Genomic DNA, 23524 nt, shown 5'->3' with positions numbered 1-23524 from the left:
TCCAGTAGTTGTGTCTGAAATAAGAATTTATCTTTTATCTTAATCTTTATACATTCATAGTTTATAAAATGGGTAATCCATTAGCTCCGTTTTTTAAAGATTGATAGGTGCGAAAAAAAAAACATTTAAAATGCTAGTAGGATATTTTGTTCTAACTGTTCCTATATCTATGTTTGTTCTTAAGTGTTCTTTTCTCAATTGTTAAAATATACAACAAAATTAGACATTAAAGGAACTCCACTGAGGTTATTAAGCCTAAAAACATAAAATTTTAATTTTTCGCATATTTCAACACAAGCACTTAAAACAGAAATATAAATAAAATATAACTAAGAAATATACATGAAATACATTGAAAATCGTATGTTTGTGCTATTCTCTGTCCGATTTGAGTGAAAAAAGCGTTTAAACGCTTTTCAATTTTGTGTCATTTTTCACTATTATAATAATTATTATGGAAACACGGAGCGAGTTAATGATCTGAAATGTGGCACATAAGTTATTAGTATAGATCTACATCAAATAGAGTAATAATCTCAAAAAATATATTTCCAGTCCCGTCATGTCAAAAAAAAATCAGTGGAGTCCCTTTAATGCTAAATGCAAATGGTGCTCGATCACAATTATAAGTTAACTTTGTACTTGTGTGTATGAACATAGCACTTGCCGTTCTTTATGAAATTGGTCAACACTATCTAAGTACTTCAGAGAAATACCGATTCTGTGTTAGCTCAATAAAATGCTGAATTGCGATACATGTTTAATACTATGCACCATGCCATTTTAAGACTTAAAACTTGTATTCCCTGTCTACTTGTAAAACAGTTTTTTGTTTGTTACTCATGGACAGATTTTGTGATAAGGACAAACAATGAATAAGCACTAATATAATGAACATATTTATAACAAAGCAGAATGCACAAAACACACAGCCACACTTGTGGAATTAAAGCCTGTGATATATTACCACTATGGGATTATATCAAATAACATTAAATTCCCTCCTTAACACATCCTCTCCTCCATGACAAATCTCAATGAAATTATTTAAAACGTTTAAGAAACATACCTGAAACCAAAGTTGCTGCTTTCAGCTTTTAAAGCACGTGTAAAATGGATTAGCCAAAAGTCATAAGACGTAAGTCACACATCAAAATTCAAAAGTCGAAAGTCAAAAGTGACCCTCCAAGGCTTCCATAGATATATCATGTAAGTTTATATCATGTAAGTTTATATATAAATAATAATGCAAATATTTTTTTCGAATTTTGTTGGGTTGACCCGCGTATAGTGTGAATTAACATCAGTGTTTTCTGAACAAAACTTGTTGAAATAAGTTGTTGCGTTTTGTTCTTTAAATAAAATGTTTCGATTCAGAAAGCGATAATTCACTAATAAAAGTAGTAAACAATTGAAAAGAAAATAACGCTGCAATGATAATTTAATACTTGAAAGTATTTTGTATGCGCTGCATTTGTCGAACCATTGAACGTTTGAAGTAATCTTCTTTAAGAGAATTCTTATTCCGTGCTCTTATTAAAACAGTCGAATGTAGCCGATTTTCGGGCGAGTGTAGGTTTTTTTTTGTGTTTTTTTTTGTTTGTTTTTTTTTTTGCGTTTTTTTTTGTTGTTGTTTTGGTTGATGTTGTTTTTTGTTGTTGTTTTATTTCATAAGGGAGGGTTTTTTTCTATAAAAACAGGATTTATTTTCATTGAGTAGTATGAAAATAAATATTTCATGAGTGGCGGTAGGCACAAGTGAAATATGATAATTTTCATACCACAGGACAATATGAAAAAAAAATCCTGTATTTATAGAAAAATTTTAATGTCTGTTTATAATATACATTTTTCTCTTTTATTGACATTACAATTTGAAAGTCTGAAATTCTTCCTCTTAAATGTTGTGTATAAGAAAGTAGTCCAGCAAGACACCAGTGAAAATACGGAAAATATGTCTTATTGCAGTGGAAAAAAATACAGTGAAATACGGAAAAGGAAAATACGCATTTTATTTCATTAACATTTATCAATATTTCACTTATAAGTATAAAATAAAACTTCACATCTTACACATACATTTATTTATTAAACCATATATCATTCTGATTTCTGAACACAATATACTAAACGGTACACACACGCACGCACGCACACACTCACACACACGCACGCACGCACGCACGCACCAACACACACACACACACACACACTCATACACGATCAATACTAATAAACCAAGAAAAGAGACAATCATTTAAAAAAGTGTTTTATCACTGCGACTCATTTGTTTTCTTTTAATGTAAAAAAAGTAAACAAAGAAATTGAAAATCCGGCCTTGTAGCTCGGCTATAACACAAATATGGTCTGCGGTTGATATGTTTTTTTTTCTTGTCTAATATTTCCACATCTTAACACTTGGTTAGCCCTTCCTTTGACAGTTTGACTTCCATTTCAAGATCACCATTTGCTCCTCTCGCCCATGGTGCCAGTTCGCTGTTTCCAAATATACCGTACATTATAGCAGCAAACACGGCGACACCCGAGGCTATATAAAATACAATCCTCCATTCGTCACTAGTACCCTGAAACCATGTAACATGTTCATGATAATTATATTTCTCATTTGAAATTTTGTTTGTCAGGGGTTTTTTTGTTAAAAATCAGTGCGTTATTGGACGTTCTGTACTTCTTTTTGACATGATAACTGCGTTACCCACTTACTGATTATCACGATAATTGATCTGTTTTATAGATTTGATTAAAACATTTAGATTATATTATTCAATCTTAAACATGCATTTATGTTTTGATTAATTATGACTTCTTCTTTTAATTCATTTTTAGTGATAATTAAGATTTGTAAATAAAATAAATCATTTTTCAGATAGGTTTAATTGCTTCTGTTTATGATCCATATACAAGCAATTCAAATTAAGTGCTTACGTCTCATGAAACAAACGTTTTCATTTCATGTAGTTAACTTACAGATTTTGTAATCTCTCCAACTGCAATAGGTGCGATTATACCAGGAATTGTTGCAATAGTGTTTGATACAGCGAATATAAGAGACGAATACCTGTTTGAAAAATAATCAATATACACATACATATTCATCAGCCAAAATATTAACCTTATTTTTAAAAAGTCAGCACTTAAAAATATACATTCAATAAGAAACCCTTAGTTTCATTTTCACTAAATGCATGTTTCTTTGAATTACATTCGAAACGGGTTCGGCACATTAATTAATAAGGATTTACAATACCCCAACTATTTGTTCAATCGACTTAGTCAATTATAAGAACTGTCAATTTTTAATTAAACTTTTTAAGATTAATAATACTGCAACATAATAGTATATTGTCAGGTGGAGAAAGAGTGAAGGGTGGTCTATTTCAAGCTAAATTTTGCTGGTACAAGAAAGTCTTTTATCAACACCAGCGTTCTAAGAATAAACTACATAGCTATGATGAATAAAGTTATTTTCATTCACTTTTTACATATCCCTCCACTCTTTTCACCACCCTTGTATTCTTTTCTGGTTTTTGGTTCGGTGTCTTCTGGGTGCCCTGATGGTTGACTGGGTTGTGTCGGGGGCTGCGTTCTGTGAACGTCGCCTTTTCTTGTTTATCTTTGTTCTTATTCTTAAATTTAGAAAATGTGATTTACAATTACATTACCTAGGCGCTATATCTACTATATTTGGCAGGTGTCCGCCTGAAATGCCGATTGCTTCAAAAAACGTGCATAAACTGAAGCACGTGATCACCACATATCTATATTCACATGTCAAGTGTCCCGGGATTAAAATAAATATAGCCACACCAGCGAAACCTGGAAATAATTTTTGAAACTTAAATTCAAGCAGGTCTACTAAAGTAATGTATAACCTAATTAGGTTTAAAGAACATAATCGACAAGCAATAAAAGTTATGTTAAACAGTTAAGACACTGATTGAGTCTGTTCCAAGAATTCTTATGTCACTTAGCACCGCCATAAGAATCATTTAGTACCGATTCTAGCAGTTAAAAGTATTTGAATCAATTATCAGACGAAATTAACAACTATAAAACATGGATTTAGTCCGTTCTTACCGAATGTTTGAATTATGAATAAAGTGATATTATCGAAATATACGGCTATTACTTGTTATTTGAAAGACCTTTCTTATTGTAGTTATTGAAGTATTTTTCCACGAGCGGGCAAGATCTGCTCCTACTCCAGCAACCGCTATTCCAATCATGTAACTAAGGTAGGGTAAGCATGAGAAAAGTCCATTCTGAAACGCAAAACAAAATAAATAGTAGCTATTTGAAACAGTATACCTATAAAAAATTAATCTTGTAAAGCCACTCTTGTTTTCGATTTCACAGACACTCATTCAAAGTGTACATATATTGAATCAAATTTTATGATATGCACGGGAAACATCTCGTTGGAAACGAGATAGCTAAGTTGTGGGAACGAGACATTAAGTCATTCCAACAAGATCCCACAAATTAGTAATACCTCGGTCACAAATAAAACGGCCGTCTGCCGATTTAACGATTTTTACAACATCATCGGCTTTGACGATTTCGCGAACGCCGGCCATTATAAATATGATACTTTGCGTGGTCATGCAAAAATCTGTCGCCGGGGGATTATTTTTTCCGAAATGATCAAACAGTTAGCATTCAAAGAACGGGCAGTCGCCGCCCGACATCTTGACGGCGTCTGTACGATTTATCTATGGATCGGACGATCACCGCGTGGGCATTTTATGATATTCTTTTAATAATCAGTCAGTGGTCAATATGCCAGCAAAGAAGGCAGTTGATAGAGGCAAGATGAAATCCAATCAAATAATGCAACATTTGTAGTTTGCCTTTTCTTTAATACTAACACGCGTAGACGTTCTTGCTCGACATTAAGTTCATGTTAAATCCAAAAGAATTCACAGATACGTTTTTAGGCAACTACAAAAATTTTTAGCCGCAATTACAAAAAACTCAGGTCGCACTTACAAACTTGCTTGCATAATTTCAGTCGGCCATATTCCCTAGCCATGAAGGATAACTCTCTGTTTCCCTGTCTAAAATTCCACCAAATTATTCCCCTTTCAAATGAACTCAAAGAAGGGACTTTTTAAAAAGACTTTGTATTTATTTATTCTATTTTTTGTTCAGAAACGGACAATTTTTTCTTTACCTTTGTTTAATTTGCTTTCTATCAATATGTGGTTCCTATGGTAAACATATGAGTTTTGATGGTAAACAAATGAATTTTCTGAACCGAAAGTAATCTAACGCACAGCGTTGCTGTCATCACATGTAAACAATACATTAAATCAGTAAGAATATTGAGATATTTGTTTGACTATCAGTTTTAAATGCAAAATATTAATATGGAAAACAACTATGTGTAGTCTATGTGTATTGTTTTAATGTGTTTGTCTGATATTTTAGTTGTAAAAGCCATGTACACTTAGTGTCGCTTCATAGCAACCGATTTTAAACGTGAGCGGTAACTGAACGAGATATGGCAAAGCGCATGCTCGCGCACTGACTTCCGCTCTATCGAAATATTGCATAGACGTATAGCGAAAGTTCGTGAGTGGGTCGCACAATCGCCGAACGACAATACGATGACCACCCGGTGCCTGTGCATGAATCGTCCGGGTACGGGGCGGCACTCGTTTGCCAACTCGTGTCTACTCGGACGCAGGACGGGACCCGGGTGATGACCGGGCGGAGCCGGGCGATGTCCACCCGGGTGCCTGTAAAAGTGGACGATGTTTTGTATTAAAAACAATCGTCCGATCCGTAAAAACATCACCCGGGCGCCGTCCGTCGATTGGGCGATCTCAACCAGATGACATTTTTAAATCAGTAAAGCTTGGAGATCGCCATATGACATTGCCAATGCCGATGTAACTTCAAACCCAACCATCAACGGTCTAGACAAACTCGTTAATTTAGCAAGGAATTTTATTTTGAAAAAAAAAACATCTTAAAACGGTCCTGAATCTGAGATTTCTCTAAAGATCTCTTTTTATATTCAGATTATTTTATAGTAATATTGAACTTAAAAATAAAGGACCATATAACACAAGAAACTTAATGCCCTTTCCAACACAGGCAGTTGAATTTCAAGCAGTAGTTATAAAGTGACATACTTACACTTTCTATATCAAACTTTAGAATTTCTTTCAGAAACAATGGAAGGCACGTAACAAGTAGGTAGAACGTCCACGTGTCACACACATGACATAAAAACACCATATAAACAGGTAAGTAGCTGAGAATACTTGTCCATGGTACATCAGTTTTCTGAAAAAGGGCGTTAATCACCGTGTCATGTTTGTTTATGTTTAGCTGCATTTCCATTGACGTCAGTGGTAAGTATATACATATAAATTTGAATCGCATATTTCAAAATTAAACACGAACAGGCGAAGACGTGTGATAATCATGGAAGCACACGTTTACGTTAAACATCATAATTGAGACATGTATGAATATGTTTAAAACATCATTTCAGCAAACCCATGTCAACACTATGTACACTGCAAATTACTAGCATTTGCACAAAAAGTTCACTTTGAAATGTCGGATCTATGTTTCTCGGAAACAAATTACAGTATGAAAATTTTAATTTTCGTCAAAGCTACATACTTAACTCTAAATTCCTGGACGAAACTCTGCATAACTAAAAACTAGTATATCTGCTTAAAATGTAAAATCTATTTTTATTTTGTTCTCGAGTTTCAATTTTTCCACGTATTTACCTTTTTCCTTCTATCAGTGTGTGTGTCTTCTGGTACGTGTTTTAAAATCAGATTTCTTTCCGCAGACGATATTCTCGGATGATTATTTGGCGAACTAAAGGCCAGAAACCACCAGCAGCCAACAAATATTAACGTCAAAGTACCTGTCAAACATTTCACATAATTTGTGTCATTTCACGGAATCGCGGAACAATTATCATTGTATAATAACTCACTAGAATTAATGATGAAAACTCAAAAGAATGAACGTATAGCTTTGGAACAACTACATTTATAGTAAAAGGTTGATATAATGTAAATTACATCACCTTCAACCTCCTGCTATTTAAAACGAAAATCTGAGTTTTTTTAAAGCAGCATGTCTACAGAATCATGCTAAATTTCATGAATAAATTGAAAAATGTATTTCAAAGTCAAAAAAAGTATCTTATACATTATAAACGGCACTTTTCAGTCACGTGAATCACCAAAAAGAAAAAAAAATTGCACACAAAATAGCCGTTACTGCACTGGAAACGCAGGATAACAATGGTGATAAATACTGCAAAATCACTCATTTATTGCACAAAACATGTAAATCATTAATTGAATCTTGTATCATTTCACTTTTCTTTAAATCTTAATATTTTCTAGAAATATTTTGGCTCATCTGGATGCGTGCAGCTTTAAGGTTACAAAAGCTGCAGATAAAAATACTATTTATTGTTTTAATACTCTTAAGCTGACAAATGAAATAATTATGTTGTTTACCTTGTATATAAAATATTGATGCCCAACCATTATCAAAGCCATAGACACAAAGAAGTCCTGAAGTCGAGATACCGATAACTGCACCCAGGTGGTTCCCTGACAGAAAATTTTAAAAATATATATTGAAGTAAAATTGTCTGTATAAAACATAAATGAATGGAGTTCTTGCAGGATATCATAATGTTTCTTCATGCTAATTATAGGGTACTGGTATCTTTAGAGCAGTATGGTAAATTTTAAGTGAAAATACAAACTAAACATAACGTGTAATTAAAAGGTACTTTGGTGATATGATAATTACAATGACAATACAATAGTATTTTTATTTATAAGTATATAATAATTAACCATACTAAAATGCGACGATATGATGCTTTGAGCTTAAAGTGGTATCAGGTATTGATGGTATGCGGATATTATGGTATGAGGGTATGATGGTATATGATATGATGGTATAAGATATGATGGTATAAGATATGATGGTATAAGGATATGATCTATGAAATTATGATGGTATAAAGGTATGAGGGTAACATGGTGTAATGATATGATGGGATTAATAAAAAAGTTGTGTGAGGATATGATGGTGTGATGATATGATGGGATAAATAAAAAAAGTTGTGTGAGGATATGATGGTGTGATGATATGATGGGATAAATAAAAAAAGTTGTGTGAGGATATGATGGTGTGATGATATGATGGGATAAATAAAAAAAAGTTGTGTGAGGATATGATGGTGTGATGATATGATAGGATAAATAAAAAATGGTGTTAGGATATGATGGTACATGTATAAGGATGTGATGGTATAAAAATTTGATGGTTAAATGATATAATGGTTTGAAAATATTATGGAATGAGGAAATTAAAGTTCGAAAATATGATGGTTTGAGGATATGATGGTATAAAGAGTTGATGGAAAAATATATAATGGTATGAAATCTGATTGTATGAGGATATGACTAAATTAGGATTTGAAGATATGAAACTACATTTGTGTTAGTATACTATTATTTGAAATAAAACCAGAAATGGTGAGGAAAATGCTATAAAATAGTTTATATGATGCTTTGTTTGACATTACATCAATCAGCTGAGGTTGGCGACTGTGACTGTATAAAGCATTGTTCAATCTTAATCACTTATATATGCTTATTTCTCTTACCAAACCAACATATTCCAAGAAATCGGCTTCTTTCCGTCGGTAAAGCCCAAGTTCCAACAAGCCCATAAATGCTTGAATTTACCGTACCCTGAAATGATAAATAGCTTTAACTTGAATTTACCGTACCCTGAAATGATAAATGGCTTAACTTTTATTTACTATACCCTGAAATGATGAATGGCTTAACTTGGATTAACTGTACCCTGAAATGATATATAGCTTAATTTGAATTTATTGTACCATGAAATGATACATGGCTAATAATTTAAAAATCTGTGCCTGTCGCTATGCTGATTATGTTACATATGTGAACTTTGATAATCTATATGTTGTAAAATATTTATGTTTATATCTTAAATATGAACGGCAATTTCAAATTCATTGAACTCTTTCTTCATCACAGCTTTATTACATCATACTTTATTTTTTTAAAAAGACATTGACTCTAACAGTCTGATCATGGTCTATGCTGTTCGCTATTAAGTCAGTACATATTTTTTAATTAACTTTAAATTGATTTACGTTTTTTTTTGTCCAGATTTAGGTTAGGGTTGAAGATGCAAGTGTTGACACACTCTTGTTTATAGGGAAAATAACTGAATGGCGAGTTTTTGTTTTCAGTTTATCTACATTAAAGCTGCATGCCTCGAGATGAGCAAAAATATTTCAAGAAAATCAAACTGCAGAAAAATGTACTGAGATTTTGTGATAAGAAAAAAAAGATTCAAGATTCTGGTAATAATTTACATGCTATGTGTGATTAATGACTGACTTTGCAGTATTTATCACCATATTTCTTCTGTGTTACTAACGCAGTATGGGCTAATTTTGCTTATTTTGACGTTTTGTTGGTAATGAACGTAGATTGTGATTGCCGATTGCAATGTATAATTTAATTACTTGCTTTGTTCACTTAACAATATTTCACTTTTAAATATAAGTATATTTTCATTTTCTTTTTTTTTTTTGGTAAAAAAATAGCATAAGTCTCGAGGCATGCTGCTTTAACATGGGTGGTGTATTCAAATATATATTCGTTGTATCATTGTATTTTGTGCAATTTTGTCGAGTATATTATACATAAACCCGAACAAGTGGGAAGTACGTGCTAAAACTCCAACAAAAATAGTTAACATTATTCATGATAGGCATGGCATTATTCTGTCTCCTAAACTTAACTCAATCAAACACCTTAGTATCTGATAAATAAATCTAGATCACAGCTACCGATATTTTAATTGAAACGTTATAACAATTACTTTTCAAAAGTCAAGTCTAACACCTTTTTATTTATTAATTATACTTCGAAATAACTGATTCATTACTATCTTGCATGATATGGAAGTGTATATATAACATGGCTAAACAAATGCATACTATACATAATCCGAGAACAGATCTTGCAGCAATTACAACATAGTAACTGTTTCTTGCAAACACTGGCATTAGAATTGTTAAAATAGACGCCGTTAACATGCTGATACAGACGACAAGTTTCCCGCCAAATCTTGACACAAACAATCCACCTGGGATTTGCATGACCATATATCCATAGTAATAGCTCGATAAAATTAATGATTGTGTTTTCTTGTCCCAGGAAAATTCTGCCCGCTGTAAGAAAAGGTAAACTTTCTCCATTTTCTTTTATTTATGCAATATATACTGATATGTATTATGCACTATGTTTAAAGACAAAACTTCGTTCGGACATAATTTTCAACATAACTCTGTCTGTAAGGACTGGAAGCAAAGTTAATACATTTTATAGTTTTTCGTATGCCACATTGAATGAAGGTTACAAAGAAACTGATTTACACCTTTCACATATTAAACGGTAGAAGTGGTTATTTCTAGAACGGAGAAATTCCTTTGTCATCAAAATGTCACATATTTTTCTTAAGTACTATAGACTTGCTTTTAGATAAATTTCTTGTGTATGCAGTTGCCTTTTGATAAATTTCTGATGCATTAACTTGTGTAGAAAATGTTGTACATTGCATTGGCTCCAAATCATTAATTAATTGCAATCTTCTTAAGAAATACTCTATATGTGTTTCTAGGTGTGACTACATGAATGTTAGTGTAGAATGTCTATGTCACAGTGTAAGACATCAAAAATCTAAATTTTGTCAAGAGGCATATCTTTAAGAATTTCGAACTGTTATACTATCATATAAATTGGCAACAATAATTAATAGATAAATCTTATCAATAAATATAGATCTTAAACGATAGAACAGTTAATCTACTAACCTCACGTTTGATTGAATTTGAACTTGAAACTGTATCACACGATCTTGCTGTTTCCAGTGGCAATGTTAAGTTTTCATCATCTTTCGAGTAACTCAATGACATATTATGATTGTTTAAGTATAAATCATTGTCTAATGTTTCATTTTCGCTTCCAATTTTTAAGTACGTATTATGTAGTGTTCTATTTCCGTGATTACCGATGTCATGTTTTGATTTCACCATGCAAACAATCGCAAAATTCATATTTGTGTTCAGCATGAAGGCCATCACACTCAACCACATTGCCATGAAAGCCAGGATCAACCGCTGTGAACAACAATAGCCGGCTGTACGAGTACTGTCAATACTAGCATCATTGCGAGTTTCTATATAAAGGGAAAACATATGAGCCGCGTCATGGCTAAACCAACATAGTGCGTTTGCGACCAGCATGGATCCAGACCAGCCTGCGCATCTGCGCAGTCTGATCAGGATCCATGCTGTTCGCTATCAGTTTCTCTACTTGTAATAGGGTTGGTAAGCGACAGCATGGATCCTGATCAGACTGCGCGGATGCGCACTCAGGTCTGGATACTTGCTGGTTGCAAACCCATTATGTTAGTTTTGTCGTGACGCGGCTCTACAAATTTAGCACATTACCTAGCTACTGCTGCCTAGCAGATGGTTTTCATATGGAGTACCTCCATTGGTCACATGAAAACCTAGGACCAATGAAAATACTTAAAGGGAAACAAATCTGCTGTGCCAATTTACTTTCATTTTGGATTGAGAATTTGACATATAGGAAAAAAGGTGCGTTATAGTTTCATATGATGCTTTGATTGATCAATTATTACAAATAATAATTTAATTTTTTTATATTAGAATACCCAAAACAAAGAAATATTCATTCACTGTGAATTTAGTGTGTTTTACTCGTAAGAGTTTTACCGAAACAGTGCAATCAGATCTCTTCCGAGTTTCATTTGTTGACAGTTTGGGCTTGAATATTTCTTGCTATGTATTATCAGCGAAGGTGCTAGTGTTGGTTTCTTAAAGAGTATTTATTTATCTAAGATTTGACACCAAGATTGTTAAGATTGGTGAACAATTGATGAAAACATGTGCTGATAATTGAGATGCTAGTGATATTTCTATGCAAAATGAAAGTAGAGTAAAATACCTTTATAATCTTTTAGTCATAAAATTATTTTTTTTTCATAAAATTTATTTTTGTCAAATTGAATACTTATGATGTTTGGATGATGTTTTAAGGGTTTTGTGTTGTAGCGGGGGAACGGGGGTATAGTGTAAGTCATGGCCACGCGACGTTCACCTGTGGACCGACTCTGTGACCTTCCTCTTTGAATTATTTATATTTCCTTTAATACCAATGGACAAACCCGATTTTGTTTTCGTAACTTGAACATATATTTTAAAAAATATTACCTCTTTTGATTTTAGATTTTACATCTCACCTTGAAATTTCTCGTCTTCGTTATAACAGATGTCTTCTGACAATAGACTGTCGTCTGCCTTTTCTGCGTTCATTTTTAATAATAGAAATTTTGGTCTGAAAACTGAAAAGAGAAAGCCAATATTTGTGGTAATCAATTACCCCCAAGACACCCCTAGAATACCCAAAGACACCCCTAGAATACCCCCAAGACACCCCTAGAATACCCCCAAGACACCCATAGGGAAGGCCATTGGTATATGGTATCAGCTTTTTTGTAAGCAATGATTTGTTATACGAGTATATGCTTGCATACAGCGCATCTAATCAGAAAATGAAATAAATGTTTTTATCCGACAAATAAATAATTAATACTAATTCAAACTTCTTTTGAAACGATTACAGATTCAAGATAAACATTTTGTATGTGCCACATGTGTGTAGGTCTGTGCACTCATGTTTTCTTCAACATATTTTAACTGTGACAAATTCACCATGGCCTTTGGTTGAAAATACTTAAATCTATGGGTTTGGAGGCGAGTTATAACAATTTTGAGGACAATTCATTACGTCATTTAACACAATTACTAACTGAGTAAAATTTAATGTACATTTTCAATAAACAATAAACTTGAAGTTATAAACCACCTACTTTTTAAACAAGTCATTTATTGAATAAGAATCATTTACTTTAAAACAAACTTCATGTCTACTTTAGTGTTTTACCTCACTTTAATTACAAACCTAATAGCTCCATAAAGGGGATAAGTAATATAAATGTTATAATATCCCATGCAAAGAACGTATATTTTCGTACAATGTTTGCCTAACAAGTTTTTCCAAAGATGCTACGAACTTTAATATCACACTGCCGGTGTATCTGTAAAAATATGTATTTATTTTCAGGTAGTAACATAAGTTACATAACTCGGCATTCTCGTATGTTGATTTAATTAAATGTTTTGCTATTTTACTTTTATCATTCTTTGTCAGTACTTTTTCCACGACCAGCGATGAATGTTTGATACTTTTCTTATTTAACAATTAAATTTAAATTTCCGATGATAACGGCGTATAAGCATCTCGTGTTTTCTAAATTTTAAAATTCACCATTTTATGTTAAAAAGTTAAACTTGACTCACCCGCCAAACCTCTACGCAGGGCTGTAGGGGGGGGGGTTGACTGTAAAATTTACAATTGACAGATGAACAGCTCAACAAACCGCTTCAACATTTGATTTTGTTTTCTAGACTTCTTTAAATTTTATTTTTCCTTAGTTACCAAAAAACATTTGAACGGATAAACAACCGGGTTTATTAAATCATTTGTACAAATGTAAAAATTTTTTTGTACAAATTACATTTACTGCGTTTTTATACACCAATCTGTGCTGTTTTATTGTATTATTTTATCTTCGTTATTCTTAAAGTTTAAATATATGTTTTATACGCATAAAAAATCACACTATCAAATTGCTTAAACGTTTTACAGTGTGTAATTTATATGAGCCAATATTGTGATACATCTCAACATGTAATGAACCTAGTAAAAGTACCTATGAAAAATTCGGCTGGTATTTTCTTTATCAATCAAAAATGATCTTCTCAGAATATTTGATGATTGTTGAAATTATGTAAATCTCTTGATGTCATACACTATTCGTTAGTTTGCTTGTTTTGTGTCCTCATTGGCTTTAAAGCCTTTTAGAATAAAATAAAGGGTCTACTATGAAATGTCTATATATCTTCAAAGGTCAACATAAATTACGTCACAAATAGTTAAACTCTAATGCTTTAAAGTGTTTACAAAAACACGGGTTAAATTTTAATAACAATTGTTGTCAACTATTTATATGGTTTACAGTTATACTTATACATAGGAAAAAATAATCCAATTGCAAAAAATAGACGTACATAAATAACCCCCGGTGACGTGTGTTCCTCATGGTCGGGTTTAAATAGATCATGTAAATGAAGATTTTAAGTCGATTTTCTATCCAACGTACACCATCATTGATTGAATATTCATTTCTACTCTATTTTTCCATCTTGCTAAATTTGCCGATCTTACGTTAACTTTTTGACTAACTTTACTGACATAAAATGAATGAACCTTGAACATAAAATATTACGAAACAAATGGCTTGTTGTATAGAGTGGTTAAACGTACAATATAGAACTTACTAAAGCTTACATAATCCTTTACAATCCGAAAAAGTTTCCTTTAAAACATATGAAAGTATTTTTTTTCACACCACAACTTGTATTTTCTGCATTATACGAGTATTGATCGCTCGCATCAATTTCATTGTATGTTTCACACTGATATTGTTTGCGCAAGGATGACTTTCATACATTTGTATCTCACAGTTGAATCGTTTACCAATTTAACATGCAATTTGCGTTAACTGTCTGTCGGGGATAAACATAAAGCATGCTCGCTGTATGTTTGGCTACATTTTTATGGGGTTTACTCATTATGTCGACAAGGAAATGGATAATAAAACACGCTTCTCTCCTCGAACAAATCAGATACCCTTGTGTTTCGATGCTCTTTCCATTTTTACAATTGTAGAAATTTTTAATTTAAAATACATGTGAATTAGCGAAAATGTTTATCTACAAAATATTAGTTTATTCAAGATTCACGAGGCTTGAATTATATGGCAGTCGTTAATTTACAAACTAACAAAATTAATAGTTTCTAACACTGGATCTAGCACTAAAAGATCTAAATTATAAATTTCGCTTGGAGTCTATATGGACTATTTGATTTTGGAATTATGTGTGAATTTTAGGGATTGAATTATCTAAATATCATTCGGTGAACTTCTTAAGATAGTGAATGGAAATTGCAAAGAAAAATAAAAAGCTGAGAAAATCGAAGTCTTTGCCAGAGAAATGTATTTTTAACACATTCGTATATCAAGCCATGGTTTTAACCCCGGTTTAGAGTCAAAGAGTAAAAATGCCTTTTGTGCCCCCTACAGTTTACCATGGATGTTCCAAAATGCCACTTCTATTAAACCAAGCCAGCATATGCATATGAAATAACTACAGTTTTCAAAGACCACCTATTACATAGAAAGGTCGGTGTTTATATTCAATAATATTATAGGGAAACACAACTTGAAAACAGAATTGACTCAAAACTTGAAATGTTTAATACATACGAAACTACAAAAAAACTTATACAATATTGAGGAGAATATAAATGTGTAAATTAGATACAGAATAATTACCTCAATATAATGTTTTCTCTAAGTCTTTGGTGCGTGGTCAAACCTGAGTTTGACATAAAAATCTGATAATGCAAAATAATTCGCTTGTTATAACTTGTTATGAAACCACTACAAAATAGAAAAAAAAATTAACAAAAAAAACATCAGTAATTGCAACAAGAAATGCAACTGAAAATCAAACAGATGTTCACGGTAACACAGATTTTCTAAACCGCAAAGTCAATAAGATATCTAGCATCCATGTAACAGTGCTGCAAACTATTGTATCCGTCTCTTGTGAAAGTACTCAAAGCAGACCTTCTTGTTACGAACAAAATATACCTGTACACGGTTGACCTGAGATCAACAACATCATAGTAATATCTGACACTGGACATACCTGGTACTTGAACGCTGATGGAAATTGCTGCTTTCGGAAATATACTATAACAGCTCTATTAGGACTATGTAATATGTACTCTCGTGGAACTAACATGGATTAAACTCCAAACTGAATGATAGGATAGTAATTTTTTCAGTCATCATAATTACCAAATTCAAATATGAATGACTTTGAATATGTTAACTGCCTGAGACCAAATAGTTAATCGAAAGCTATACGGAATAGCAGTAATATCGTTTTTAACTGAAATGTGTTTATAAGTTAAAAGTAGTGAGTATTGATAAATGGGCTAGGCTGCCAACTTCACGAGCATGTATTGTTACTATTAAATTATCTTATTGGAGCTGATGAAAATGTGTTATGGATGATATTTTTTTTTCAAATATAACAGTATCACCCGGAGACTCTTATGTTTATAAAACATGTTAACTCACACCTATGTAGATATCATTATTTTAATCAGCTTGGCGATTGCATTCGTAAATATAGTGACAAAAGTTATATATTAATTGTATACGTATTGAATTGATGATTTAAACAAGGACGGAACAGATGACTCTTTAAACTTTGATCGCTATGTATTTCAGAACAAAATACAATAACATGTAAAAATACTAAAGACCAAGACTCCAAAATAATAGAGAAAAACAGTGCCCCAAAAGAACGCCAAAAACGACAAATTTGAAAAATGTTGCAAGCTCGGTTTATTTGATACTGTTCATTAATGGTTCTCGTAAGTGCAAGCTTCCGTCCACGCCATCTTAAGCAGAATTCAACATTTAACATGAAGACATCAAACGATTTTTAATATGAACAATTTAGAAGGAACAAACGTATACAAATCTTATTGTATTTTTTTTTTTTTGAAAAATCATTTGATACTGTAAAATGAGAGGTTCACTGGATAAAATTGATTGTAAATGGTGTCAGCTGTAAAATAGATTACTATGTTAAATCACTATATTCTTCTGTATTATCTTTTGTCAAAATTAATTCTTCATCAAATTTCTCAGATAACTTGGAAGTAAGTTTGGCCACAGGTTGTTTTGTGGGGCCTTTGAAGGAACTCTAAGATCGAATGCTAACGGATTATCAAAGTCTTCTCGCGCATTTTGATAGAAAAAAAGTCGATGTTAAGATAACATAATACTTGAAACATTTGAATAAATGGAAGGTCCAATCTTGTATACGAGTCAGAAATTAAGAGTGCATATAAACCAAAATATATAAATAAACTACATTTGAAAAAAGTTGACAATATTGACTCCAAGATATTATTGGAAAGATTTGTATTTGAATAATATCAAAACTTTGTCAAATTCTGGCAAATGCTTCTTCCTTCGAAAGTAAGGAAAAGGATAAATAGGGGATGAGAATTGCAGACTCATTTTGTTTCAAACTGCTCATCTAAAGCCAATGAAAAGTCGTATTTTGGAATCTGTTTTGTCTTTGATAGAGGTACTGCCAAGAGGACTTCTATATCATATCATCATATGAATGCATTTGGGAGAACAATAGGGCTAACCTTCTTTAAAACAATGTACTATTCAAATAAAATGCACTTAAAATGTCACTTTCAGGTACTCATTATCAATTCAGCTATCAAAATATTTGTTTAAATATTAATTTTATTGTAATATTAATACTTTATAGATAAATAACGTTCAGTAAAACATGTACAAATTTTGTGAAAAAATTTAATTTTGTCCTATTTTTGCACATCCAAGCCATTGGTTAGCGCTTCTTTTGACGGTTCGACTTCTATTTCAATATCATTTTCTGTCCCTCTCGCCCACGGTGCCAATTCGCTGTTTCCAAATATACCGTACATTACAGCTGCAAACACGGCGACACCCGAGGCAATATAAAATATAATCCTCCATTCTTCACTAGTACCCTGAAACAAAATAACATGATCATGATAATTATATTTCTCACTTGACATTTAGTTTGCTAAATCGCATTTAACTGTAAGTTTGTTACTTGATTACAATTTATATGTGTAGAAAGATTACGTTAACTACATACTGATAAAATTCAGTCTTATAGATTTTATGTAAAAAAACTTGAATAGACAAAAAGAAATGTTAAGAAGAAGAAGAAGAAAATTTTATTTAACCTATACATTTACATGTATCTCGTTATACATCAACTAGTAATAGGAATAAAATATTTTGTCGCGGTTGGTATTCAAATAAAAGAGAATAATTAATGTTTCAGTTTATACAATATGGAGAATAAGCTCTAATAAATATGAATTAGATATTGAATAACAACAATTTTTCACTAATAAAGTGTCTAACAATGAATATAATACATTGTAGTCTTAAAGTCTAGGATATGAATTCAATAAATCATTTCTATTCATATTGGCTAAATAAAAAATTTGCTAACATTTAAGTAATTTACTTACAGATTTAGTAATTTCTCCAACCGCAATAGGTGCGATTATACCAGGCATTGTTGCAATTGTGTTTGATACAGAGAATATAAGAGACGAATACCTAAAAAAGTATGTGACAGAAACTTAAAATAGATTGTTTTAAATTACTGTGTCGTACATGTATTAAACAAAATAATAACTTATTTCGTCGCCTTAGTGCAGTTACGGCTTAACCCCTACTGATTTCTAATAACAGTTAACCCGTTACTGCATTAAAATGATTATATTAAACCAAAACATTATAGAAGAAATAATACAGAAACGACTTTGACTTGATTATGTCTCAGTGTGCATCATGTAAACTAACCAAACAAAACTTGAGTCCGTTCCAATTTAGAATATGACTTTCAAAATACTCCCGACTTACCTTCTAACGGGTTGGATAAGATATTTTTTTAATCTCTAATACTGTCAGCATAATTTCTATTATTCTATTGACAGACCGATGACTTTGTTCTTTACAAGTGGTACGGAGATAAAATGAAAACAAAGAGCAATAAAGCAAGGCGACCTGCACAGAACGCTGGCAACTCATTATTTGTGTCAATCGGCTTCCAGGTGTATAAAACATTTGACAAGTTAATGTAAATCATTCGTTACCTTGGCGCTATGTCAATTATATTTGGAAGGTATCCTCCTGATGTTCCGATTGCTTCAAAGAACGTGCATAGACAGATACATGTGATCGCCACATATCTATATTCACATGTCAAAAATCCCGGTATTAAAATAAATACAGCAATGCCCATATAACCTGGAAATATTATAAAAACAAGCAACAGTAGAAATCAAAAAGGGAAGGAGCAAGAAGATAACGTCATATTTTGACCGTTTGAGTAAATGATTACTTGTTGATTTGCTTGCTTTGATAAATATATCGCCTTTGTTTATGTTTGGTATAAAATGTTTATAACGTTCATCAATATCTGCAATTCTCAAAGCTTTATAATTAAGAGGCAAGTTATGGAAAGTGTCGATTTTACCGAGAGATGACGAATGTTTCGTGAATTTCTAATCTAAATCATATTATCGAAATATACGGCTATTACTTGTTATTTGAAAGACCTTTCTGATTGTAGTGATGGAAGTGTTTTTCCACGAGCGGGCGAGGTCTGCTCCTACTCCAGCAACCGCTATTCCAATCATATAACTGATGTAAGGTAAACAAGAGAAAAGTCCATTCTAAAACAAAACAGTGAAAAAGGTATATGAATAAACAATGAAGACGCAATCGACGTTTACACTTTCTTATTATGATTTCAACTTTAAAATAACAAAAACGCCATAAAAGCAAGCAAAATAAACGATATACATGCACGAATTACTTTGATAAAAATTTTCATTTAGAGATGAGATGACGAATTTATAGCTGAACGAAACAAGTTTCCAACAAGTAAGGGTTCTTTCATAGATTTTTTGCATGTTTTAAAATAAACTCAAAATAAACAGATACGTCTCAAATGCTTTGACTAGAAATTAGTTTAACACAAGCTGCAAAAAACTATGTCCCCTTTGGAATCCGCTGTTACAAATGATTAGGAAACATGTCTTGAACTTTTTTTAAACTGCGAGCAACCTATCTAACAGATGTGTTTTGAACTATTCGATTATCTCTAAGATACAAATGAAACAATGTGTCTTGATAAAACAAATTCTTAAGCCGGTCAAGCCCCATACAGCAAACGATTTTGAAATAATGACAGTACCGAGTAGAAGTAAAACGTCTTTATATAGTACTTACGCTTTCTATATCAAATTTGAGCACTTCTTTAAGAAACAATGGAAGACACGTGACAAGAAGATAGAAAGTCCACGTATCACACACGTGACATAAAAACACTATATGCACGGGTAAGTAGCTGCATATATTTTTCCATGGTACTTTATTTTCCTGAAGAAGAAAATGTAATGCAGGGATGGAAAATACTTTTTTAATATTGAGATAAGTACTTTTTTAGATTCTATACATATCTCGTTCATCTCGTGAAAGTTAGACTTTCATATACAAGTTATTATAACTTTAAAATTAGGCTGATTTTCAAAATCATCCGCTTTTGTTGCTGTACATAGTTATTCTTAAATATAAAATTGCTTCATAAAACAACATTTCATTTAGTAATAGCACTGGCTCCTCATGTATATGAGGTAAGTGCAGTTTCCCGACTGTGACTCAAAAGTCTTTCGAAAAGCTCTTATACAAACATTTACACTAGGCATACCGCTGTTGGTTGGAATCAAAAATGGACTTTTGATGTTAGAAAGTTATCCAGCAAGCTTACGAAACATTTGTGGTTCTTCTCAGCTGCCCGTTCGTGCCTGAAATAATGCATGGAGGGGCACCTGAGGTTTTCCTCCACAAGTAAAGCTGAAACGTCGCCATATGACATATAATGTGTCGGTGAAAAGTAAAACCCAATCAAACAAAGAAACATCCATGCTCAAATGCTAACACAATAATTTTGTATTATATAAAAACTTACATTTTTCCTGGTATCAGTATTTTGGTCTTGTGGAATGTGTTTTAAGATTAGATTTCTTTCTTCAACCGATATTCTCGGGTGCTCTTGTGGCGTATCATATATCACATACCACCAACAGCAAATAAATACCAACGTAACAGCACCTGTAAATAACACCTTTATCTTTTGAACATTTTTAATCATGCCTGTAAAAGGTCATCGGATCACTCACAATAGTTTGAAACAGCGAAACTCCAATAGATGAATACGTTGTTGGCGCAATGATAAAATTGAATATATATGTTTATTTAATTGCGTTTTACGTCACATTGACACAGCAAAGGTCATGTGGCGAAGTTCCAGTTTTATTGGTGGAGGAAGACCTCAGGTGCCCTTTAGTGCATTATTTCAGGCACGAACGGGCACCTGAGTAGAACCACTGACATTCTGTAAGCTAGCTGGATAGCTTCCTCATATGAAATAATCCAAAGTCCCTGTCGGGATTCGAACCCAAAGTGGTGAGGGGAGAAAGTTAAAATCTAATAATGATTTAATTTTAGCCTAAATTGATACGCAGATCAAACAAAATATACAAAACTTATGATTCCCTGTTTAAGTTGTTATGTTTAAACTCCAAATCCTCTTAAATATAAATGCACATGTATATTATATTTCAGGAATTCAAACAACTTTACAACAAACAAAAAATATGCAACTCCTGGCTAGAATGCTAGTTTTACCTTGTATATAAAATATGGACGCCCATCCGTTGTCAAAGCCGTAAACACAAAGAAGTCCGGAGGTCGAATAACCTATGATAGCTCCCAGGTTCTGTCCTTAACATAATAAATATTATTTCAAATCTAACACAAATCTTTGAAAGTTTATCATGTATCAAAAGTTGAAGTTTACAACAATTTTTTATATAAAAAATATTCATATCAATAGGAGAACGTTGAGTGCACAGCAGTTTACTATTGACAAAGTTGATACAGTGAAACGGTGCTATATTGGAGGAGCTTGAAACTGTATACCAGCATGACAGGATTCTCAGACTATCTTTATACATTTATATGGCAGAATAAAGGAATGATATAATGGTTTAATAATGCAATGATATTAAAACATGTTGGAGCAATTATATTATGACATGATGATATGATATGAAGTCATGAGAATATTAAGTATGCAGATAAAAAAATTAAACATACTGTAACAATGATAAAATAGAAAATAAATATGATGTTATGGTGGCATAATAATGGTTTTTTGTTCGTTATTCCTTTCCCAGTCTTCACAATAGATAAACCCAGACAAAAAATAGTTTATCAACGAGCATGCTCTAATTTTATCCCCGACATACAATGGGTTACTTAAGTGCGGGTAACTAATCATATAAATATCTGCACTCCAGTCAACGCACTGTTTGGGTATAATACAATTTCCTCTAACATATATTAAATAGAGAGGTTTCCAAACTATGATACAACAATGAATTTTTTAATTGAATCCCTACAAACCTGGTATCAAAAAACTGCCCATGATAATTTTGGGAAATTAAATACATTGATTTTTTTTTTAAAATTGCAAGAAACATGTTTTGAAAAGGGGGGTGATAAATATTATGAGCTTTGTAAGGAAATAAATGGGTTAAAAAAATTGATGGGTCTGGTTAAATCGTAAAAAAATGCTTTACAGTTAAAAACTAAAAGGAATATTTTTTAAACTTGAGCTGGTCCTTTGATTTTCTTTAATGTTATGTGATATTTGATAGCCTAATATCAAAACATTGTAAACAAATTGGCTTCGTGTAGGAAATTACGTTATTATATAATATAATATTGAACGTTGGAAATTTTGTTTTGGACTTACCAAACCAACACATTCCAAGAAACCGACTTCTTTCTGTTTGAAGAGCCCAGGTTCCAACTAACCCGTATATACTGGGAGCCACTGATCCCTTTTGAATAACATATATTTTGTATAAAATGATGATGTACAGTTTGTGCAAGGGTGTGCAAGAAAATTACTTTGTATTCATGTAAATGAACAAAACTAATTTTTATTTAAGCAGCAACAATTATATAACATAAATCATACAAATCACTATTTACAGATATACTTTCATCTTGGTCTGCCACAGTTAGGTTCTTGGTTTCATGCTATCTTTTCAAACCCGTATGCATCTGATATAAACGAAGCATAAGAAAATCTTTCAAAGCCGTATGTTACTTTAAGGAAAGATCGCAATTGAAAGACTTGAAAGACATATAAACGGATGTAGTAACATCCGCAAGAAAAAACCCATAAGCCTATGCAGGGAGAAATAATTTCGGGTTTGAATGAAACCAGAGGGGAAATCGTTTTCAGACATTAAAGAAACTGATCTGTCCTTGCCCGAGGGCATGAAGAAAGATATGTTATTCTTGAATTTGGTTTTTTATTTCACAGACATACGATTTAATGTCAATTGTTTTGATGTATAACCATGCCTTAAATAATCATTGATACTATAACAGTGTAGAACTGACAGTTCAAGGGCAGCTTCCAGCATGTCACATGCTGTTGACACCGTCTGCATAAGTGACTTGCCTTGTATTGGAAGGAAGAGGTACAAATATC

General features: G+C 32.3%; 2 protein-coding genes across 3 annotated transcripts; both read right to left on the bottom strand.

Annotated features, from left to right (window-relative positions):
* Positions 1-2000: 2000 nt before the first annotated feature.
* LOC132745814 (uncharacterized transporter slc-17.2-like) lies at positions 2001-13018 on the bottom strand. 2 transcript variants are annotated; one of them, XM_060734796.1, is made up of 11 exons: positions 12400-13018; positions 10943-11307; positions 10067-10300; positions 8690-8777; positions 7524-7619; positions 6774-6916; positions 6166-6315; positions 4151-4283; positions 3684-3837; positions 2989-3079; positions 2001-2585 (listed from the first exon to the last, which is right to left on the bottom strand). In XM_060734796.1, exons 1-11 carry the CDS (start codon positions 12470-12472, stop codon positions 2412-2414), a joined length of 1701 nt encoding a protein of 566 aa, XP_060590779.1. In that variant the 5' UTR covers positions 12473-13018; the 3' UTR covers positions 2001-2411. The 2 variants fall into 2 exon arrangements, with proteins under 2 accessions (XP_060590779.1, XP_060590780.1); XM_060734797.1 differs by having other exon boundaries at positions 12371-12501.
* A 4592-nt stretch (positions 13019-17610) lies between these two features.
* LOC132745813 (sialin-like) lies at positions 17611-22947 on the bottom strand. The gene is made up of 8 exons (XM_060734795.1): positions 22775-22947; positions 21643-21738; positions 20924-21066; positions 20185-20334; positions 19493-19625; positions 19044-19197; positions 18414-18504; positions 17611-17897 (listed from the first exon to the last, which is right to left on the bottom strand). The coding sequence occupies exons 1-8, from the start codon at positions 22785-22787 to the stop codon at positions 17709-17711; spliced, it is 969 nt and encodes a 322-aa protein (XP_060590778.1). The 5' UTR covers positions 22788-22947; the 3' UTR covers positions 17611-17708.
* Between the last annotated feature and the right edge of the window lie 577 nt (positions 22948-23524).

The sequence above is a fragment of the Ruditapes philippinarum genome, unplaced genomic scaffold (assembly GCF_026571515.1).
Source record: "Ruditapes philippinarum isolate M1 unplaced genomic scaffold, ASM2657151v2 ctg3551_1_1_1_1, whole genome shotgun sequence".
In the NCBI taxonomy this organism is placed as follows: Eukaryota; Metazoa; Mollusca; class Bivalvia; order Venerida; family Veneridae; genus Ruditapes; species Ruditapes philippinarum.
This window is presented reverse-complemented; position numbering and strand designations above follow the sequence as displayed.

Bases quoted from the DNA above. Each gene is read 5' to 3' on its own strand.
- LOC132745814 (XM_060734796.1), bottom strand. From the start codon at position 12,472: ATGAACGCAGAAAAGGCAGACGACAGTCTATTGTCAGAAGACATCTGT. The intron at 10,301-10,942 runs GTTAGTAGATTA...CTTTTCTTACAG, and splicing joins CAAATTCAATCAAACGTGAG to CGGGCAGAATTTTCCTGGGA. The intron at 6,917-7,523 runs GTAAACAACATA...AATGTTTGACAG, and splicing joins ATCAATATTTTATATACAAG to GTACTTTGACGTTAATATTT.
- LOC132745813 (XM_060734795.1), bottom strand. The intron at 21,067-21,642 runs GTAAAACTAGCA...TGTTATTTACAG, and splicing joins GTCCATATTTTATATACAAG to GTGCTGTTACGTTGGTATTT. The intron at 17,898-18,413 runs GTAAGTAAATTA...ATTTTGTTTCAG, and splicing joins TTGGAGAAATTACTAAATCT to GGTACTAGTGAAGAATGGAG.